Genomic DNA, 23175 nt, shown 5'->3' with positions numbered 1-23175 from the left:
CCCGGACAATCTGGCTGTCCGAATCGAATAGAAATGGGAAGAACAAAAATAAGCTATTTTATTCCACACGGTATTGTTCCCTATTTTTTTTAATGGAGTTTTCAATTTACTTCAGAATTGCAGCGAGTTAGTATTAGGATTTGACGAAACGTTAAATAAGATTGTGCAGAAGCAACAAATGGATACTAGTGTGCGCTTCTGGAATCAAAACACAAATCTATTTGAAGCAAGGTATATATAGGTTGGCTCTACATTCTTATCGACGACGCGCTCGAATGTCTGAATGGCGTGAAACTATGTTTTTCAAAAAAATCATGATCTGCTGAAACGAGTGATCCAGTGTTCCATGGAGTAAAGTGTTCCATAGAGAGTCCAGCAGAAAATTAGAGAATGCTCAAGGAACTAACTAGCGAGGTTTAAGAACTTGTTTCGAATCCGGCATACGAGATCCTCACCATTAGACTTCACACTGTACATAACTCGTTCAAGGAGGAACTGAGGAAAAGTGAATGGAATTTGATGAATTTTTGAGGGCGTTGTATAGCATGTTCAAAAATATTCCACTTAGAAGGGCAGATAATACTGCAGTAACGGGTTCAACTATATTTCCGTTAAATTTTGTGACGTTCGGTGGGTGGAAAATGAACGTGCTGCCAAAATGCTACCGTACCTCAAACGGTTTGTCGACGAGGTAAAAAAAAAAACAAGAGGATAAAAAGGTTAAGGAAAACCATTCAAATTTTAAGCGGAGTTTTCCTTCGATTTCCCGGTCGAAGGTTTTCGACATTGTTGCTAAAGCTGTAGGTGATAATTTTCTGGGACCAAAAATGGAGTTTTTGTTTTGTTATGGCCGCTTCAACTGTTGAGTTCTTTTTACGCGAGTATCAGACAGAAGCACTGATGATTCAATTTCTCTTCGATGATTTAACCGGGCTTGTAAGAGCATTGATGGAGAAAGTTGTAAAGCCTGAACGACTAAACGTAAAATCGAAAACACTTATCGGAATTGAACTCTCAAAAATAAATCTTCTACCTCCTGGAAGCGTAGAAATTGAATTCTCAACTAAATCGGCAATTAAGAAAGCAAAAGAGTCTGGTCATGTTTCCGACAAGGCAGGCATGCATTTTCTCCACGGAGAATCTCCGCGGTGCGGGTTTTCTTAATCCCCGCGGAGTTTCTCTGAATTTCACCACGGAGATGTTTAGCTAACACCACTGGAGAGGATTTTAAAATTCAACACCAACGAGCGTGAGAATGAGAGCTCTTATGTTCCCCACATTCACCACCGAGAAAACCGAACGATCCAATTATTGAAAACGAAAACATTGCAGGCGATTGTATACATTAAGGGGTATTTCGTGTGATAGTATACTTGAAGGGGCAATTCCAATTGGACTGGTAACAAAGAAAATATTTGTTTATCTGAAAAAGAAATATTTACATATCCGTTGCTGTCATCTCATATTTAAGATTTCTATAAATGAAAATGTTTATTTAGTGAAAAAAAACCTATTTTTTAATCATAACAACTTTTTTTAAAGTTCGGTCCGAGTTTTTAATGATGCATATGTAGTTTAAGATGTACGTACAAAAAAGATTTTTGTAAAAAAAAAGAATCGTACTCATCAGATTGCAACATTTTTAAACCTTATTATACAGCGTTCATAAATTGGTTTTAAAGGAAAAAATGGCACGGCGTGGTAAAAATCCTAGAAAAAAATATGATGTTTTTGAGCGAAGTGATTTTTCGAATTAAAAACAAATGTTTTGGGAGGTTTTTTTTACATCAATCAAAATAAATCGATCAACTGATGTATCACTCAAAACGATCAATTGACGAACACCTGTAAGAATGACTAAGGAATGGTTACCGTCTTATAGCACATTACTTTCAACTTCCAGCTTGCCTTACGTTCGGCAAAGCCAAGTCACCAAAAAACGCAGGTGATTCTCGCCGGTGAGGAAATGTGCCACTCCACGGTGCTCTACGGTGTGAACATTCATGCTCTAATGTGAGGATCTGGTGGCGGTGCGAGTTTGAATTAGTGTTATGACACTCGGGAGCTTCGAAAGCAGATAGAGAGTGGTGAAAAACTAACAATCTCTCCGGAGAGTTCGTGGCAATAATAGTGCGGTGTTGAAATTCTCCGGCTCCGTAAAAACCCCACGGAGAAAAGCATCCCTGCGACAAGGATATCCTTGTATTCAGAAATAGCAGTCGTTCGTTTACTGTGGATTTTTGAATAAAATGGCTATGCGATCTCCCTTGTCTTATCTCATCACTCGGTATTTATCGTGCATAATCCCGATGTGATTGCACACTATCCCGATATTGCCAACAAACGTTAAGACCTGTGTCTAGGAGTACTTGTTGACAAGCAACACTTAAGTAGAGCTTGTGGCGATAAAATTAAGGACGACTTCGGACAATTATATGCAATACCTTCAATAAAAACATCATTTCGGGATATCGAAGAAAAACACAACGATTGGACATTTTTTGGATGAAACTTATTGGCGAATTCTTCAATTTGACGACCTTATTTAAGAAAAATCTAATTTTGTCTCATGGCAACGCGACGATAGAAAAAAGATTTTCCGTTAACGCGAAATGCTTAGTTAAAAACCAAACCGAGGAGATTCTGACAGGCCAACGTATCGTATACGACGGAATCAACATTACAGTTACATCTTGGAGTTACAGTTACAGCTATAATGGTAACGAAATCGTTAATCCAGTATGCCCGCAATTCTCACTCGAGATATGTCGAGTCCTTAAAAGCAAAAAAATGGAGGAAAATCTGAAAAAAAAACTATAGCGAAACGGAAGCGAGAGGCAGAAAAGAAGTCTAAGGAACTGGAAGCGAAAAATTTGAAGATGCTTTTCGACGCTTAGAGAGAGGCAAGCTTAATGGATGAAAAAAATATATGACATACAAATAAAATAAAATTGATAAAAATGGTAATCTAACGTATTACCCATTTTCTTTGTTTAACATTTTCGAATCGAGTGATATAGTTTAAAAAATTTAAAAATAAAATCCTGCTTATCAATCTAATGCTTTGTAGGTGAATTGGTAAACATAACTGAAACAAAAACCATTTAAAGATCATTTACCACTAAAAGAAAGCTTAATCGATTTTCGTTTATATGGTTTCAAAAATGAATATTCAGAAATTTGTTTGGTTCTCTGTTGTATAAAACCGGGAATTTCGTGAGACCATGCGGGAAAAAAACGGGAATAATGCGGGAAATCAAAAATTGATTTTGAGTGGCCACCCTGCATATTTCAACCGGAAGCCTCCTAACTAAGCTAACTCTGATCCACATTTTAACACGATCAGCCAAACTTCAATCGATTTTTCGTTTTAAATTCTTCTCGCTCAATGTAAAAAACCCTAAGTTTGAAGTTTTTATTTGAAGAAATGATTCCTTTGCATTGAAAACATTTTTCTTTGGTTGAAAGAACTTCTACTTTGTTTCAAAATACGCAATTGAACAAATTTCTTTTGAATCAAAGAATTAGATTAAAATCAAAGTCCAAAATTATTCGATTCAAAAAATTAATTCTTTCTTTCAAAAATTATTCCTTTGAAACAAAACCATAATTTATTGATTCAAAGAAAACAGGAGTTTGATTTAAAAAAATGAATCTTTTGAATCAAAGTCAGTTTTGTTTTGTTTCAAAATCTTAAAAATGGATAGTGAACAAATGATACATGCCTTAGGTCGGGTACATTTACCCTAGTCTACTTTCGTAGAAGATATAGTGTTAAAATAATCTGTTGAAAAATTGTTACAAACTATAATTCAAATCCCTATAATGCCACCTGTGCCTATAATATCACCTGTGTTGAACCTATCTAGTAAATACACTAACCCACATCTACACCGACATAACCCGTTTTCTCTATGGTCGTTGACTGCTTGACTGTATCATTTACTCGTTCATTCAGTCCCGGTGTGGACGACGGCAGTAGTAAGTGAACGCGTATCGAACGAGCAACAGTCTTGTAGTGACCGGGGTCGAACCCTTCTGAGCGAGATGGGGTCCACGCGTAACCGAGTGCCTTCCCAGCAAATTCGAGATGATTTTCTGCTGGAGACTAACTTCGACGACGATGGAACGCTCACGAGGGCCTACAATACCTTGAACCAGCAGGGCAACGGAGGAGGAGGAGGAGGAGGACGGGAATCGTCGGGCCAGTATCAGCAACAACCCTTACAGCAGAGATCCGTCAGCCGGAGGAGTCTCCCTTATCGGTCGAACTTATCTGTGGATCGGTACTCCGATAACACGATACACGGTCGAAGCTCCAGAGGTTTGCCACTATTTTGTTTTTTTTTTGTCTTCATGTGCGCCTTCAAATGTGTAACACTTTAGAAGTGAGCGTCTGCTTTCTCAATATTTGCCGGAGCATTAGTCACGTTTTCTCCGGAATCATTTCATATGTATACGCATAGCGCAACAGCGCTACATTGGGGTCACTTTTGTTGACTCCCTGTGCGTATTCATAGTAGGGGTCATAAAATTCAACTGCTTTGTTTGGCGGAAAACAGAACTCTCACTCATCGTCACCTTATAACAGGGCGATGTTATTCTATACGTCAAGGCACATCAAACCATTTCCGCCACCGTGTGCACCAATTATTAACAGCAGCACCCTCCTGTTATGTGTATCAACAACCACATTTTCGTCATTGTGCAGTCGTTTTGTGTTTTGTTCATGTCTTGTTTTGTCTGTGGCCAGCTTAAAATTCGTTTTCTAGCATATTGCTCGCATCTATCGCGCGAATACCGGATATGCATCAACCGCCCAACAAAGTGCAGCTTCAGTCGGGATTATTGTCAGTTAACTGTTACTCGATCATTGCTTTACATTCATGCATATAAACCCATATACGATTCTCTTATCTGTGTCGCACATCTGCTGTTACTCACGTGCTTCTTTGATTCTAAACAACAACGAAAATGCATATTCATGTGTTCATTGGGGGCTAGCATTGCGAAGAGTCATTTAAAGCTTTATTTACGAAGTTGTTAATTAGAATGTGACACAATTTGCAAAGTGTTTTTTAATGCTGACAGAAGAATATTTTATTTTATTTTTCAATTTAGTTTTTTTTAAAGGGATTTTTACCGGCTATAAGTCTCGGATTCATACACAAAAAAACGACTTTTTTATCCCAATTCTTCGATCTTATGAATCGTTTTGAAGCTTTTTCAATTTATTAATTGTTGAGTGAAAATCGACTGAAAACTTTTGTAATTATAACCGCAAAAATATCATTTTCTTGTTAGGTTTTATTCGGCTTATCTTGCACTGCTTTCATTGAGTGTCTGTGTTGGGTTAAGTTGGTTAACCCAACTCTGTTTTTTATGAATTTAATTACATATGTAGTCGGACTTTACCGTGGAAGGATTTTCACAGAAATATTATTTTGTCTGAAAAATTTCGGAGTTTAGAAATATTAACAGTATACATATTTCAAATTTAATGTTAGGCTAATTCATGGGTCCCTCGCAGTCTCAAGGATAGCAAACAGAGGATAACAAATAAGAAGTGTATCCGAAAAAAAAGCATTAGTTCCATTTGTGTATAACTTTTTAACAGATGGATGAAAATTGATGAAATTTTCATCCTACTACCTATTAATGTAATGATTATATGTGCAAAATTTTGTGGCGATCTGTTTAGCGGTTTTTCAGATAGCGTCTAACGATATCGATTTTCGACTGTTAAATAAGTTTTTTGTGGGATAAATTTTTTGCCCATCAGACTACTTAAAAAGTAAAGACAATATATTTATTTAAGATCCAACGTTTCGATCCTTATAGGATCATCATCAGGGACTGTAATTTTATTATATGTTAACACAGTTTTATAAATCAGTTCACTAGTTATCAAATTGCTTACCGAATATCGTCTTTTTGTTTTGGATTGATTGGATTGACCAGATAAAGCTGTTTTGTATATGTGTTACAACATTTTTCAAATAAATTTGAGTATTGTTGGAATAAATGTTGTGTGTTAACTTACTGTGTACGAAGTTTTGCGGTAGGAAAATCGTTTTGTACTACAATTTTTCTATTTATATTCATCAGCATCATCCAAAAGTTGTCACACAGTTTACACTTTCACTTTCCAACTGATTTTTTTATCTGACCATGACGAGTGTGTATTAATTAGGTGGTGTCTATAAACGTGATCAATTCATAAAAAGACACCGAAAACATACATTCCACTTACAGAATTTTTTTTTAACACTTTGCAACATAAGAAAAATTAAATCACAACGTAAAAACAGAAATACAGGAACATAAACCCAACAACACATAACAGACACCACCTAATACACACTCGTCATGATCAGATAAAAAAAAACAGTTGGAAAGTGAAAGTGTAAACTGTGTGACAACTTTTAGATGCTGATGAATATAAATTCAAAAATTGTAGTACAAAACAATTTTCCTATCGCAAAACTTCGTACACAGTAAGTTAACACACAAAATTTATTCCAACAATACTCAATTTATTTTTTTTAAATATTGTAACAGATATACAAGACAGCTGTATCTGATCAGCTAAATCAATCCGAAACAAAAAGACAACATTTTTTCGTTAAGCAATTTGATAACTATAGTGAACTGATTTATAAAACTGTGTTAACATATAATAAAATTACAGTCCCTGATGATGATCATATAAGGATCGAAACGTTGGATCTTAAATAAATAGTCGTCTTTGCTATTTAAGTAAACTGATAGTCGAAAAATTTACCCCCCCCCCCCCCCCAAAAATTATGGCGTCTAATGAATAAGTTTATTGACCAAAATTTTTCGGCAACATATGCACTATCTATTATGTTCATTATGAACTACCGTTTTTTCTAAACCAAGGCTATTTTTGTTGCGTTCTTCATTTCCTATGAAAAAAAAAACTCAAAATTTTCTATTTTATCGAAGTTCTCCTGTTAAACTAGATTGTCCACCTCCTACAAGAGAGCTACATTTTTGACTTTTTATCATTTCACCATCAAATTTACCGGATTTACAGTCCCCCCACAATCATTAGTCACTTAACGTATCATTTCACCACAAAATGTTCGTTCATTCGGGTGTTAGTGGATCAAACATAAAGCTTTGCATGGATTTCAGTCATTAAATATTCCCTCTTTGATTTCAATCATGATTTTGTTTCCAATTTTTTTAAAAAATAAAATAATTTACCGAAACAATCAACGTTTTTCAAAACCACAATTATGGGTCAAAGTTGAAGCTTGTAACAATTATTAGTCATATTGCCCACAATTATTAGTCACATAGAAGTCCATGGCAACACCCGAATATCAACATGAAAATCAACAAGTTCCTGGCAAACATTCAGGGGCATTCTTCGCTAGTATACGTTCAAGGGGCAATTGGGTTGAGCTAGCAACCAAGAAATGTTTTGTTTTGCTTGCGAAAAAGTGACCCATGATTGTGTGGAACTTGGTGGATTCTGTAACAATTATGGGTCACTTTTATTTGGCTAAATATTATTGAATTTTCGCATTTCATTCGCTCAGTTTTATTTGGAGAATGTAAACTCTTCTTTTGTGCTTATATGGGACCAATTGATTTGGTTGGAATCTTTGAAATACCCGAATAAGGGGCTTAACGGTATAAGATGTCAACCTTACAACATTGGAATTTTATGCGATAGTTCCACAGCTTATAGTTCACCTTTGATAAAAAGTATTCAAACAGCAATTTTACTGTTATCAAGCGCACAAATAATATTTTTAATGCATTTTGATGATATTGTCGATTAACTAAAAATAATATTATGATATAATTTCTTTTGGTTTAGTAGATATCAGCAGTTCTAATGATCGGTGACTAATAATTGTGTGTGACCCATGATTGTGGGGGGACTGTATCTTTTTTTCAATTGAAAGGTTCGGATTGCGCTTTAATTAACCCTTCGCTACCCATAGCTTCATGGAATTAAACAATCTTACTGTTAGATCCTCCAGGACTTCACATAGTTGAATTCTAGCTGTTTTGAGATCTCTCAATGGGGCTATCCTAGATATTTCACGATCTTGCTCAGAAATGTCGGTCAGTAAATTTATTAATTTATCTCAAAAACCACTTGACAAATCGCCACAAAGATTTGCACATGTAAACACATTACATTACTAGATATCATCACTGAAAATTTTATCAATTTCCAATCATCCTTTCAAAAGTTATTCACAAATAAAAGTGTTGCATTTTTTTTTCGAATACAGTCCTTATCATAATAAATCCAACGTACTAAGCTTTAGGCGTATATACATGGAGAAAAAAGTATAGTATTTCCAACAATAATCCACTTATATTCAATCATATATCTGATTGCTTCTCGGCTAACTATAATTATTAAAATTTCACCAATACATATAATAGACAATCTGATTGATTTCGTACAGTCAACAATGTATATAATACATTCAACTATAGTTGTATGATAAATTTTGTGCATTCAACTACAAATATAATAGATTCAACTATAATGCACGATTGATGTTATACATTCAACAATAATTATAGTAGAATCAATTATAATTATATGATTAATTTAATTATAAATATGATAGATTCAATTATAATAATATGATTGATTTAATTATAAATATGATATATTCAATTTTATTTCTACGATTGATTCACTGAGGTCTACTATAAATATTGTACATTTTATTTCTGTTTTTATTGGAAGTTATCATATCTGAAGCACTTTTTCGGAATAACTTTATGGCTACGTTTTATTTTCTTTTAATTTATTATTCCAGTCGGAACCAGTCCAGGAACAGGAACTGGTAGAGGAAAATGTTTCCCCATCACCGAGAGCGCTTACGTTTTGCCACCGATGTCAGGAACTATCGCAGGCTAAGCCCTAAAAACAGCGATACGATCGCTACAGAGAACACGTATTGGGTCCCACACTTACTTTTTTTTTTTTGCTGATGAACACTATAGTATTCAAGTAAAACAGAATCTATCATAACAATATAAATAGTTTTATTTACTATATTTATGGTTCAATAGCTAGAATCAATCATACATTTGTAGTTGAATCTATCATATTTACAGTTGAATCAATTATATACCACTACAGTTGAATCTATTTTATTTATAGTTGAATGCCTTAGTCAATCATACAATTGTAGTTGAATCTATCATATCTACAGTTGAATCAATTATACCATTACAATTGAATCAATTCTACCATTACAATTGCACCCAACAAACATTTTTGCTGATTTATAACGCCAATTCTCTGATCGTATGCTGAGTTAAGGTACTGGTTGCTGTTTCAGCTTTCTGGCTGAAGAAAGAAATGTTCCAGCGTGTAAGGAAGTTTTATTTCAGCCAATAGAAAGTAGGGAAAAATTGGTTGAAGAATAACTCGTTCAGCTTTTGTCCAACCATTGTTGACACCATTCAATTTTGACAGCCGTCAGCTGTACAAGGGTAACTTCGAAAGCGCCTTTCAGCAATATCAAACTTTCTGTTAATCATGTCATGATAGCGAATGGATCAAAATAAATTATCTTTTTAATCTTCGAATTATTTGAAATTTTTCACTTCGCTTGATAAAAGGGCCTAGACGGGAAATTTACATTTTATTCTCGAAGAAATTTCAATTTCTTCATATGAAATTGGCTTTGGTTGAGAGATATTTCGGTCGCTTAAGAGCGACACTTTTCTTATCCTACGCAGAATGCATGGTTGGTTCTGCCTTCTGCGGCATGAGACCAACAAGTCGTAGGTTCAAAGTTCGAGACAAGTTCAAATGAAAAAAAATAACACGGGAGGGGAAAAGTAGCTGTCAAACATCGGACATACATCGGTCAACATTCTTTTTGTTTTTTTTTGTTGATCCGTCAATTGACGTTTCATGCCATCTTCGCTGATTAATTTCTCCAGATCTCGATGTTTAAGGGCTGAACAGCAGCTTCTCCCTGAATTTTGGTTGCCTTCTTTCAGCAAGATAGCTGATTTAAAATTAGAACTAAATAATGTTTCAGCGGTTGTTCAGCAAAAAATGTTTGTTGGGCATCTATTATATTCATAGTTGATTGCATAAGGTCAATCAGCCGTTTGTAGTTGAATCTATTGTATTTATAGTTGAATGCATAAAATAAATCATACAGTTGAATGCATTATATTGATAGTTGATTGCGTAAGGACAATTAGAAGTTTGTAGTTGAATCTATTATAAAAGTAGTTGAATGCGAAATAATCAACTGCATTTCGATTATTGGTATAGCAAGCTGAAATAATTGGAACAACTGTCGTCTTTTTTCTCCGTGTATTGTCAATGCAGTTGAAATCCGAAGTTTTCGCGCTGGTGATTGGCAACCTTGCCAAACAGCGACGATGAACAATTCTTCAAACACTTCAACGATTGGCAACCCGTTTATTGTTTTGTTTTTGTGTTCCTATTTTTATTATTTTTATAATGATCAAAAACTAACTTTTTTGCGAATAAATTTTATTTTTACAATCTTTGCACTATATATTACTAACACTTCTCTTTTTAAGTATAAAAAACACTTTTATTTTTGGACATCCTGCAACGCAGCTTTCTTTTTGGAATCCTGTAAAAATTGAAAAGCATGCATTAATAAAAAAAAGTATTATTTGAAAAAAAAAATTTACCTTGTTTGTTGTTCCATGAATGGTGTTCCGTTGAACATCTTATTGGGACAGTCCCACCAAACAACGAGAGATCATCATCAGTTCCAACGTAATAGCACTTGCATCCAGAGAGCCATTGCTATCAGAAAAGTGAAAAACAAAAATTAGCTGATTACAATTAAGCATTATTATCACTTACCAGAACGACAAATCCAAAACAGATGGGTTACTACAAAATTCACGTAGAATCGATATGATGCATCGAAATCTTAGTTTACGTGAAAAATCCCGTAGAAATAATTTCTAAATTGTTTGGCGTGTTGAGTTGACAATTGATTTTCATGTAAATCAGGCATGTCAAACTCGTTTAGGAGTGCGGGCCGCATTAAAAATTTGCAATGACGTAGAGGGCCGCAGCCAAAATCAGTTGGAAAACAAAACATATTAGTTTCGCGGAGATTAGATACAATACAATGGAATATAGTTATGAGTAAACTTGTTATGAAATTTTGAGTTAAATTTTTTTAAAGCTTTGAATGTGTAACATTTTTATATTATAATGCATTATATCTATAGTCCTGATGCTTGACATCTTTTCTGAGATACTAGTTTATAAATATCAGGTTGAAGTTTATTTGTCACTGACACTTTCATTATTGATGACAAATTTGTATCAGATAAGTTCGAACGATGAAGAGTTTTTGTGGCTTTCATTATGGAAATAAATTGCTCACATAGATAGGTACTTGCAAACATAGCAAGAATTCTGGCAACAAATTTCCGTAACTCAACGTAGCGTTCAGGCAAATAGCTGTAAAATTTTGGTACAGCCACTTCAATGTATTTCGCTTTTAATAAAGAATTGCACTGCAGCTCTATCAACTATAGTTGCAAATTATCAGCAGCATTTTTAGGAGCAAACGAAAATGGAGATATAAACAACGAAAATTCTTGAATTAAAGTCACGAAACCCGTTTTTTAATGCATCTAGAAACGATTCTAGGCAAAGTACGTATTTACCAAATGATGCAGCCTCATTTGATCTTTTCAGTTCTTGACACGTAGAGAAATGCACAAGGTTTTCTTTGGAAATTTGGTTGATCCATAACTGTAACTTTGCTTGAAAGTTTTTTACAACTGCTTAGTTATGATATTTTTTTTGCTTTTCCTTGAATTGAATGCTTTCACCTTTTCTGTAAAAAATATTTCGGCGGCTGTGTAGTTACATTACTTAATAAAATCACCTTCGGAAAAAGATTTGATGCGAGATTCGATAAAATGTAGCTGACTTTAACTGCACTCGCACTGGACTCGTTCTCGTTGCTAACTTTAACAAATACTGTTTGTTGTCTTTTTAAACTGTTTTTCAGTTCGATTACTTTGTCCCCTCTAAGCTTCCTGGTGTAAGCATCATACGTTTTTATGTGGCTAGAGTAGTGTCGTTTGGCATTGTAATCTTTTGGCACACTTATGCAGAAATTACATATCAAGCAGATTATTTTGTTTGATATCGATGTGCAAAAATAACTCAACTCCCATTTTGCGTGAAATATTCTTTTTTCGTCCTGAGTTTTTCTCTTGCTAGTAGATGCTGCAGTAGTAACTGATTCTTTGTATTAAACTCCATTTTTCTGAGAAATTAAAAAAAGCTCTTGGAGCCAAAGGGGTGTAAGTGCAAAAATGATCATTTTTGAGTTAATCACTCTGAACAATTAGTTGTATTAAAATCATTATTCAGTGTTTATTTCAGATTTTTATAATTTTATCTTCATACTTTTTTGAACGAACGAACACTACAATTTTCCAATAATTATATTGAAAATCGCACAACAAAGAAACTTAGAAGCTTGCTATCTTGAAAGTAGCCCGCATAAATAAGAATTGTAACCATACGATTTGTGAAATAGTCAAACGACGATTTGATTAAGCGTAAAAAAACTTTTAGCAAACGATTATTCAAACTGTGGAAAACATTGGTTGAAGTGTGAATTCCGAATTCACAGTCTTTTTAATATGTCGTTAGGTTATGTAATTGTTAAAAACCGTTCAAACACTTATATGGAGAAACTGTTCTACAAACAGTTGAGATAATGTAAACAAGCCGCGACCAGAAACGTTTTTTCTGCATTGAACTGTTATTGCTATAGTTTTCCTTAAAGTTACCTTGTATCTAAACATTTATAGTAAAAGTTATGAAAAGATTTCACAAATCGTTCTTCCAACGTTACAAAAACGGTATTCGGAACCGTGTGTGAATAAATCACGCACACATATACAAATGTTTTCAGAGTTTAAGTATTCCAATAAATAAAAAAAAACTTCTTTTCTCTATTTACAAATATTTTATTCACATTTTTCAGCTTATTACATAGTCGAATGCCACAAGAAGATCTCTCAAATGGTGTTTCCGTAACATTTGTGTTAGCATAGATGAAAAAAAAATGAAATTATTGGTGCTTCCGCCCACGCTTCCAGGGCCGAGATACCTACCTTGTAGGCACCGTCGTACTGGGCCACTTCCTCGCCTAGCAGGAACACCTTCTCGTCCCGCTCCATCTCTTCGTCCAGGGCCGAGTTGAGGGCATCGCGGACGGTGAGCTGCTGAGCCGAAAGGACTTTCGAGGTCGAGATCGAACGACGCCCGATTCCTCGCAGAACACTGGAAGCCAGCATCATTTTCACCGATCCAAAGGGATTTTACAGAACAAACCACACGACACAAGACACAACACGGAACGGAGGCACCAGCGATGAAGATGAGCTCCGGGGCCCAAAGGGCCAGTTTGAGGCCATATTTGCGGGTTTCTGTAAAGAAAAAATAAAGTTATTGTAGTAGAAAATTTATGTTTTTCAAAATTACTTACTGCTTTAAGTCCCGATTTATCGTGAGTTTTCCCGGCGCGGCGTATTCTTTTTCTTTTTCTTCACTTTTATTTGACAGATTTTGGCAGCGGTGCCAAACATTCTGGTTTTTTATGTTCGCGCTATATTTTTTTTTAACAAAAACTTTGAATTTTATAGTTTTAGGTGGTTTTAGTATGAAAATTGCTGTGAAAATATCGGAGTTTTATTTATTTCAGCCTGAGATTCTACTGGCTTTGAATTTGAAATTAGAATCAATTTCACCGACATCAGTTTAAATACTGTTTGTTATTAATTGAGTGAACAGAAAAATCTAATAAAAAATTTTCATAAATGAATGGTTATTTTCTTCATGTTAAATCATCTGGCATCTCTAACCATCATTTCAGTCATTTTTTGACGTGAGTAAGGCAGAAGGCATGAACTCTAAGGATAACGGTTTGAGATCAATTTTACGATTCTGATAAATTTGAAATAAATCGTTCGTATTATTCATTCACCTTTTCAGATACCGTCACTTTTATACATGAACGTTCATGTTTCGTTCTTATCGTTGTCGAAGTAAAGTTCAGTATTATAGCTACGTTTACTGAGATAATCACCTTTTCTGGGTCCGTAGATGTATCGTATGGACTGTTTGTGATACAGTTTTTTACTATGCGGGAGCTTTTGTGCACTTATACTCCTGAGCTCTGAGGGCCTCATATCATGTGATAGCATTTGTTTACAAAAAACTGAACTTTATTTATTGAGGTCAAGTTTCAAATTTATAATCGACCTCTGAATCCGAATGGAAGTTAAAAAAATATCTGCGAAGAGCAGTTTATTGGTCAGATTATAGAAAAAGATAATTTTATGAACAGTAGCAATTATTATTTTCATTTTACAGTATTTCAAAAACTGCTCTAATCAGATTTTTCGGATTTTTTATTTTTTAATTCAGTGACTGATATGGTTTAAAAAAAGACTTTCAATTCACGAATTAAAAATATTGTTAACTAGTAATATTAAAAATGTATGCTGTTTATACTCACGTATTTGGATAGATTCGAGACAATAAAAAGACTCCAGCGGTGGGATATGTTTTTGGTCAATTCCGGTGCAACCAACACACTTACCGCAAAATTAACTGAACGTTAAACAAATGGTCACTGAAATAAAATTGTTCAGAGCTACAAATTAAATCACGGGAAAATTTTGATTATTTAGGATGTGCTTTTTTACAAAGAATAATGTTGATATTCACGCTTACGTACATCTTCAATTTAAAAAATATCACAATATGTCTGTTGTTTCTTCGGTAAACCAAAAATAATAGAACCAAAATACTGTTTGTGTTGTTTACGCTATGAATGTTTACAAACAATCTTACACGCAAGCGGAATCACCTCAAACTGTGGTTCAAAGCAACAATGTTACGCGTGTTCTTCTGAGAGGAAATTTGAACATCGAAAAACATTTGCATTAAGTTGAAAACGTTACATTCAACTTTAGTTTTTTGCAGTAAAATTTTACATAAAAATCAGTGGTGTTTTTTTTGTGACAATTTAAGATGGGGCTAGCGGGCCGCATAGACCAAGACCGCGGGCCGCATGCGGCCCGCAAACCCCCAGTTTGACATGCCTGATGTAAATGCTACGGGAGAAATATGTAGATGCGCCCCTATAAGAATCGGTGCATAATGAACATCAACTATTTATAATTAACGTGATTTTTTAGTGAGTTCGACATGATGTGATAATGAAAGATTCGTGAAATCCGGTTAGTATTGAAATGTAATTTAGGTCGTTAACCTCGTTTTTATTTTTATTTTCAAAAAAAAAAAAAATTTAAAGAAAGTTCAAAACTATATTTTGCGCAACACAAAAAGAACTTTGCTTTATCACAAGAGATCAGCAACCATCTGCATTTCGGGACGGGTTCAATTGTGTAACCCTGTATAGATTAAAAAAAAAAAGTTGAATAAATAAAAATGAATTTTCTGAATACTTTCGTCCCTTTTCGTTTTCTTGTAATCTCTGGAAGGGTAACTGATAGTTGTAGGCAAGTTACATAAATGGTTTTTTTACGGGATTGTCATCCTCTGGGATGATTCATCCCTAAAATAAATGGTTTATCAGTTTTATCCTAATTTTATGCCAGGAGAGCCATATCATGGGTAAAACATTTTCTCAGCACTCTCCCCGAGTATAGTCTCTCTCTCTCCAGCTTGCTTTATCGGAGCTTGAGCACAGATTGGTTGGATGTTTCTCTCAAAAGAAAAACAAATAATCTTCGCGGATATGCTCTCACTCTGCTTTATCGAAGTTTTATCAAAGCTAAATCGCAATTTCGTTTGGCGTTTTTCTCGAAGACACTTCATTGTCGTGATTGAAATCTTTTTCTTGTTCTATCGCAGAGAACCGACATACAAGCTCGAAAAAAAATCTTTAGCAAAGTGTGAAAAATTTCTAATGCTATCACAAAAAAAAAATAAGTTAAAAATGGCCTGAAACAGTGCAATCTGTTGCGCCGTTCAAAATTTACAAATCAACTTGAAAGTGCCCAGTTTTCGAAAAAGCGTAATCGTTTTCCAACTCACAAATAATTAAACCATTATTGCAATGCTTCAATAAAATGGACGGCTTTAACTTTGTGCTATATAAATACAATAAGAGTTACTTTAAACTGGCAAAAACTCAACTTTCGGTATTTTTGCACTACTGCGGCAGTAAAAATAACTAACAGCCTTGAAATTAGTTTGCGCACTTTTTGAATCCCAATGTTCAAAATTGTGATACCTTGAATAAACGAACCTCCATGAAACAAAGTTAAATTTCAATACATTTTTTGGTCTTTCAGTCGTTCTCATTCATCTATGTATAGTATAGTCTTCATGGACTTGGCCGGCTTCATTATTGGTGTATTTTATAAACTGATATGCTCTACATTATTTACTTATATAATGGGAATCGTGAGTCGTCCAAATTCAACTCATAACTTTGAAGAATATATAGAACGTTCATAACAAATTGGGATATAATCAGAAAAAAAATGTGTGGTAGTGCTGGTTAAAACATGCCTCAGCTTTTCTTTTACTTTACCATAAATCGAACGGTTTCATTTTTCACAAGCTTGGCTTTCTGTCATTTCTTTTCACATTCTTTCAGATAATTTAAAAACTGACTTTAACGAACAATAAGGCTTACACATCTTTTTTTTCTTCCCATTCACCAGGAGATTGTTGCAAATCATGCATGACCCGGATACCGTACGCGACCCTGATCGCGACGGTCATGTGCCTTATCGGGGTAGGCATCTTCTGCGGCACCATGTACCGCGGAACGTCGCTTGCGATCATCATGCTCGATCAGGTTTTCCATCTGCGGCTGTTGTGGTGAGTTTTTGGTTGATTTTGAGTTTTTGAAAAAGGTTTGAACGAAGTTGATGGTATTTCTGTTAATCACAGGATCGAAGCCGTTCAGATGATTTTCGTTGTTATCGGGGCATCGATGGCCGCACTTGGGTTGATGATCCTTTTCGTGGGATTTCTGGCTACTGGGGCCACGCGGTATAAGGTTTACCGGGCCTGGGGATCACGCGTCGGTGGCCGCATTTCCTGTGCCGTGTTTATGGGCATAACGTACTTCCTGAAAATTGTGTGGATCGTGATTTTCAGCTTCCTGGGCATCGTGACCTTTGTGTTTACCGTTTTCTGGCACATGTGCGCCAATCCAAACGTACAGCAGCACAGAAATTGTATTGATTTGACTCAGTTTTGTAAGTTTAGTTTTATTTGCTCTGAAAAACGAATGATTTGAACTAAACTGGATCGTTTGAAATTTTAGATTTCATGTTCCCGGCCGGCGTTAAGCAAGAGGACATGACCATTTGCGAGCAAAGCAAGGTGAAGGCCTTCTGTAAGGACGGTGTAGAAAAGTGTGAAATCATGTTCATCCTGGCCACCGTCAGCTGCCTGCTGATTATTCTCAGCTTGGTGCACTATCTGATGTGCCTGGCCGCCAACTACGCCCACATCCGTGATCACGAAAAGTTCCAGGAGCTGCAGGAGATCCAGAACCTAACCGAGATGGAGTACACGGCCGCGTCGAAGGATCGGTTCTAGGATACGGCCCAGGGGATTTATATTGAGCACAGCACCTGATGCGGACGGTGGCCGGTCGCTTGCGGCGCTTTACGAGCAGCTTACGTTTGAGTTTATGTCCAAGTAACTGGAACAGCCTCAATTTTGGTATGTGTATTTTCAAACGATCTTGTTTTTAGTATTTAGGTTTTGAATTTGGTCAAAGTCTAAACTCTAATTAGTTATGTCGTCCCACCTTGAATATGTTGATCCGTCCATTTTTCGTACAGATAAGTAAAACAATTTGATACTTTAGCTTCATATTTTCATCGACCTGCTCAATATAAGTACTCCTGGAAACTTGTTCCCACAACATCGCACAACTTTAAATGCAACCACACAATTTTTGAAGGAAAAGTTGGGAGAAGCTCTGCATTACAACTTCTCCAAATTAAATTCTTACTGATCGATTTTTGCTATCAGTAAACGACTCACAAGGCTGACAATAATACCTACAACATTTTCGCAATCACTGATTACACCTACTAAAATTACGGCCTCGAACATTACTTTAGTCGTGTGTAAACTACACCTTTCGGTAGACTATCTTCAAATCATCAAAAATCAATCACATATCTCAACATTTCCAGAAACGCAAAACCAGAAACATCACAAATATGTACCCATATGCAAATACCCACAACTTTGACGAATATTCCCGTTTATAAGAATTTTCTATCTAATTTTAACCTTCCTGCTTTGGTTGGTAAGATAGAAAGTAAGTTCTAATTTAACGGAAATGTTCGTCGCTTCACCATTTGCATTAACGCAAAAAGCCCGACCTCTGACTCCATGTGATAACTGTAGAATTCCAGAGAGAGAAAAACACTAAACTATTACTAAAAATATGCTATATTTTTAGACAACCAAGTCTACTATCAAGGTCGTTCAAATGGACGAAAAAATATTTTTATAAAACCATAACAGAGACAAAAACATCCAAATTTACCAACCCGACTCAAACACAGAAGTTATTCTTCTCGTTAGACTCAAGTCTGTTGAAACCGCTCGTAGATAGTAGAAATGGAAAACAGATTCCCTGGATTCTTACAATCCGTACTTTAGGAAGGAAAAATTTTATATCCATTACTTATATATTTTAACAATCCATTGACAAATCATGAAATTCATACATATATCCCTAGATTATATTCCATGAACCTTAGATGTGAACTACTAAATTAAATCCCCGACCCGCTTCTTTACCCATTCAATCGTCAACCGCTAATCATCCCTCAACCCTCATTTAATCACATTTATCGTCCTTTGAAATAACACTAACATAACCAGAACAATGAGGACTATCAACCTTCAATTAATCAGTATTCGTTACCCTTCGAAAAAAATCATTCCATACAACTTATACTACTAACATAATCATTCAAGTACTACGTATATTAAACTTTTTTACATGGTCGCATTTGGTGACACGTTCGTTCGTTCAATGTTCGTTAGATGTGTAATTTCTCGTAACCTAGAATACTAATACTTATGCTTATTGAACCCTGTTAAGTGTCCCGATCCCCAACATTTCCCCCGTTTTCCTTCAAGCTGAGAGGCCAACATTTTTAAACTCTATGGAACTGAAAGTTCTGTCATTCCTTATATCCTTATGCCAAGAATTGATCACTACCGCGTGTGTTTCTTTCTAACCCTGTTCATTATGATAAGTAAGAATAAAAATGTGAACACTTATCATGGCTTGTTAGCAAAAAAAATGGCTAAAAACATCACATTTTCTCATCTAAAGAAAAACAAAATACAACAAATACCTAATTAAGCACAAACGTACGCGTTAACACAACAGTATAATAGGAGAGTAGGATTGTTCGTATTGTTTTGTCATTCGATATGACGGAGACTTGCTCGAGGATAAGTTAGGAAGTCACAAGGCAAAATGAGAAAAGACATATAAGAAATAAACCAATCTTTTAGACGAACTTATTGGTTCAAAATTATAAAACGATGCGTTGGAATTTTCCTTTCGAAATGGAAAGAAAGAAATTACATTGAGCTTGGTTATGGAAGTTTTTGGGTATCATCCGTCATTGAAATGGGGATTCATAACGGAAGAAATCTACCATCTAGAGATTTATCGCAAACTGAAATGCGAAGCAGGAAGGATTGGGTTAATGATTAATACGTCCACGATTAATACGAACGAACCCGCTTGTCCAGTAATGACAAGATCAAGATCGACGGCGACGAGCTGGTGATAGTCGAAGACTTTGTCTATCTCGGCTCACTGGTGAACGCAGACAATGACACCAGTCGTGAGATCCGGCGGCGAATGATCAGCGGAAGTCGTGCCTACTATGGACTCCACAAGCAACTGCGATCGAGGAGACTTAGCCCTCGCACGAAGTACATGATGCTCATTAAACCGATTGTCGATACGATACGTCGATACGATACGATACTTTTGGATACTGGCGGAGGAGGTCCGCTACGTGCTCATAAGGTCCACTACGGAGAAGGCCTCTTGAATTAATCTGCGTGTCACGAAACGTGTCTTGTCAAACTTCACCTTTTTACCGGACGCGATTTCTGTTATCAGAAAGACGCCACACGCTAATCGTCTTCCTACTGATTCTGAATTAGCACGTTTTCTTCCAAATCAAGGCCTCCCTTGCGTACGGCACTTCTAGCAAAACCTAGATGTGTATGACCCCCGTCACCACGCAGTCTGCTTTCGAAGATACGGTTCAATACCGCTAAAAACACACAGGTTGATTAGCCTCTGCCTGCACACTGCTAAGTATCCGCAGGTGACACTGCTTGTTCAGGCCCACTCCAGCATATCGCAAGATCGGATTGATGAGATCATCTCGATCACACTTTCATAACCAAGGAAGAACAAGTGGATCAGTGGAACTTTCGCGTGGAATTCTTTCAAAATTTACCATAAAACAACTAAATTTATTATATTTTTGCTTTCTTTACTTATAAATCAGAGGGTATTTGTTCACTTTTCTTAGTCCTTCTCTCCTATAGTGAAAAATAAGTTGATAGTAGTCGATGAAGGTACATCACTTCACTCCGCAACGTGATGCACCGTCCCTGTTATCGTTAACAGATTATACGAAATCTAGCGCGGAGTTGATACCCCCTGCTAAGTGAGGAATATTTTATGCTACTCTTCGTTTCTCAAATTCTGAGATACTAGTGTAGTTCGGGGTTTTTTTGCATCGGATTCGAAAAAAATAGATGAGAAACATCTCAAACGATTGCAGAAAAAACAGAAAAAGAAAACTATAAGGTGGGTGACCAAGAGTTCCGAAACATAATGATTGCCGCTATCTCGCATCTCAACTAATCGGCTAGCGGTTTTATTGTTCCCTTGATAACAAAACAAAATCGTGAGAAAGGGTAAAAACCTTCCCCTTGTTCCTAGAGCCTAACGTTCATTTGATAACAAATTTACAGAGGTGGTTCCACACACCTAGGATCCTTTTGTCGTTTGAAATAACTGTACAAGTATCAGCTGTCAAGGTGCACACAACGGGTATTTCAGTGTTTTGCGTGTTGCATGCAAGCTGAATTATTTTTTAATATATACTTATATTTAGTACAGAATCTCTACTAACTTTATTTTTCTATACACTATTTCTTCTATATTTGTTTCATTCTTCCTTCTGCATTTTAGGTAATAAAAAACTAGAAAAAAAACTCAGCTCAATTGATAGCCTTTGTATAATTTTTCCTTCAGTTTTCGCTGTATCGGAGGAAACTAGAAAGTGCTTTGATCATAGACAAAATCCAGAAAGAGATTATTTCTGGGCGGGGGCTGGGGAAGAACCAGCTCCCCATATGCTTTGCATATTCGTAGAATACTCACGCTCACGCTCACAATCGCCCTCACCGAAAGAATATACATACGATAATCCTAGTTCTTTACATCTTCCTCTTTTTCCAATTGCATACGCATGACGATCATAAAGCGGCACTTGACTTATGTTGGACCAAAACCTAAAGCCTCCCTGACTCACTGACTAACAAGTGTCTTCTTTGTGTTTTCCTCTGTTGGACCAACACGAGAGATAAGTCTTCTATATCAGCAGGAGGAGGGCACTTGTTTTTGTAGTCTTTCGCAGTAAACCTTGATTGCTGCTGCATCACTTCTAAAAGTCTAACCAAGCTCCATGCCGCCGCCTGGGCCACCACCGGGTGGTTTCGGTGGAGGACCAGCCCCACCCACGGCTGTGGAGGGCTTCAACAGATTCAGTACGGGTTTACCGGGTGGCATGTTGGCGGCCGATTCTTGCTGTTCGCGCAGCTGCCGTCTTCGCTTCTTGCTCCACAGCTCGTGACAATCCTGCCAGGTCGGGAGCTTGGGTGGTGGTAATCTGCAAAAGTTTGGCAGTTGATTAGAAACAGTGGAAATAGGTTACTTACTAATAAGAATCCGAAATGAAAACTTACTGGTCGGGTACAATGTTCTTCAGCCAAGCAGAATTCAGTGCTCCCTCGGCTGTTATTCGTTTGTCGGGATCCAGTTCCAACATTTTGTCCAACAGATCCAGACAGGACGTTGGCAGGAAGACGAAATCTTCCCGAATCTTTCGTCGATACTGTTTCTTTGCCTTCAACGTGTGGAACAAGGGAAGTTTGATGACATTAGGCCAAACTGCTGGCGTTGGAGTACCACACAATCGGGAGATCATCTCCAGCTGCGCCAGTTCCATATTAGCCTGGAACAAAGGCTTTTTAAGAAACAGCTCCCCTAGAATGCAACCGCAACTCCAAACGTCGATGGCAGGCCCGTAACGTTCTTCGCCGAGCAGCAACTCTGGTGGCCTATACCATAAGGTGATGACCTTATTCGTGTATGGTCGCTCCCGATTTTCTGCATTATACAGGCGTGCCAAACCGAAATCCGCTAGCTTTACTTCACCCCTAGAATTGATGGAAAAATATTGAATTAGCATTTTTTTCGATAAAATGTCGATTTCCAAACTGACTTGTTGTTCATAAGAATGTTGGAGCACTTGATGTCCCGGTGCAGGAAATTTTTCTTGTGACAATAGTTCAAACCGTCCATCAGTTGCCGCATGATACTGGCATTGTTTTGTTCGTTGAAATCGACCATCCCGGATTCGAGCAAACCCATCAGATCGTGATCCATATACTCGAACACCAGGTAGAATGAACCCTTATCCTTGCGGAACTCAAGTGCGTCCTGCTTGTCGGTCACGATCTCGCGCAGGTTCACGATGTTTTTGTGGTTTAGTTGGCGAAGGATTTTTATCTCTCGAACTGCCGTTATGGGGAATCCTTCTTTCTCGTGTTCCAACCGGACCTTCTTGAGGGCGACCAGTTCGTTCGTTTCCTGATCGCGGGCTTTGTAAACCTGGCAAAGAAAAATTAACAATGTAGAACCATTTTCGTTTTTTACCCATAAAAGTTAACAACACATTTTTTTTTCGTTTCCTTCTGGTTTAAAAAAAAGTTTCAGTAAATCAGTGCTATTATAAAGTAAAAAAATCGAAGGTGTTTCGCAACCATTTCTAAAACTT

At 36.4% G+C, this 23175-nt stretch overlaps 2 protein-coding genes across 5 annotated transcripts in view; one reads left to right on the top strand and one right to left on the bottom strand.

The window, feature by feature from the left end:
• LOC129745620 (neuronal membrane glycoprotein M6-a) overlaps positions 1-19625 on the top strand; it is a 35411-nt gene extending 15786 nt beyond the window's left edge. For 2 of the 3 annotated variants that reach the window (XM_055738807.1, XM_055738808.1), the window contains exons 2-5: positions 3959-4324; positions 16753-16912; positions 16985-17295; positions 17364-19625. In XM_055738807.1, the coding sequence (XP_055594782.1) occupies positions 3959-4324; positions 16753-16912; positions 16985-17295; positions 17364-17641 (1115 nt within the window). In that variant the 3' untranslated portion in view covers positions 17642-19625. The remainder of the gene's footprint in view (positions 1-3958; positions 4325-16752; positions 16913-16984; positions 17296-17363) is intronic. The other variant, XM_055738809.1, reaches the window with a different exon arrangement.
• A 952-nt stretch (positions 19626-20577) lies between these two features.
• LOC129745612 (cyclin-dependent kinase 12) overlaps positions 20578-23175 on the bottom strand; it is a 37195-nt gene continuing 34597 nt past the window's right edge. For both annotated transcript variants that reach the window (XM_055738793.1, XM_055738794.1), the window contains 3 exons: positions 22621-23009; positions 22082-22555; positions 20578-22005 (listed from right to left, as the gene is read on the bottom strand). In XM_055738793.1, coding sequence (XP_055594768.1) covers positions 21789-22005; positions 22082-22555; positions 22621-23009 — 1080 coding nt within the window. In that variant the 3' untranslated portion in view covers positions 20578-21788. The remainder of the gene's footprint in view (positions 22006-22081; positions 22556-22620; positions 23010-23175) is intronic.

This window comes from Uranotaenia lowii, chromosome 2, assembly GCF_029784155.1.
Source record: "Uranotaenia lowii strain MFRU-FL chromosome 2, ASM2978415v1, whole genome shotgun sequence".
NCBI classification, from domain to species: domain Eukaryota; kingdom Metazoa; phylum Arthropoda; class Insecta; order Diptera; family Culicidae; genus Uranotaenia; species Uranotaenia lowii.
The sequence above is the reverse complement of the archived record's forward strand: the minus strand, read 5'-3'. Positions and strand labels throughout refer to the sequence as shown.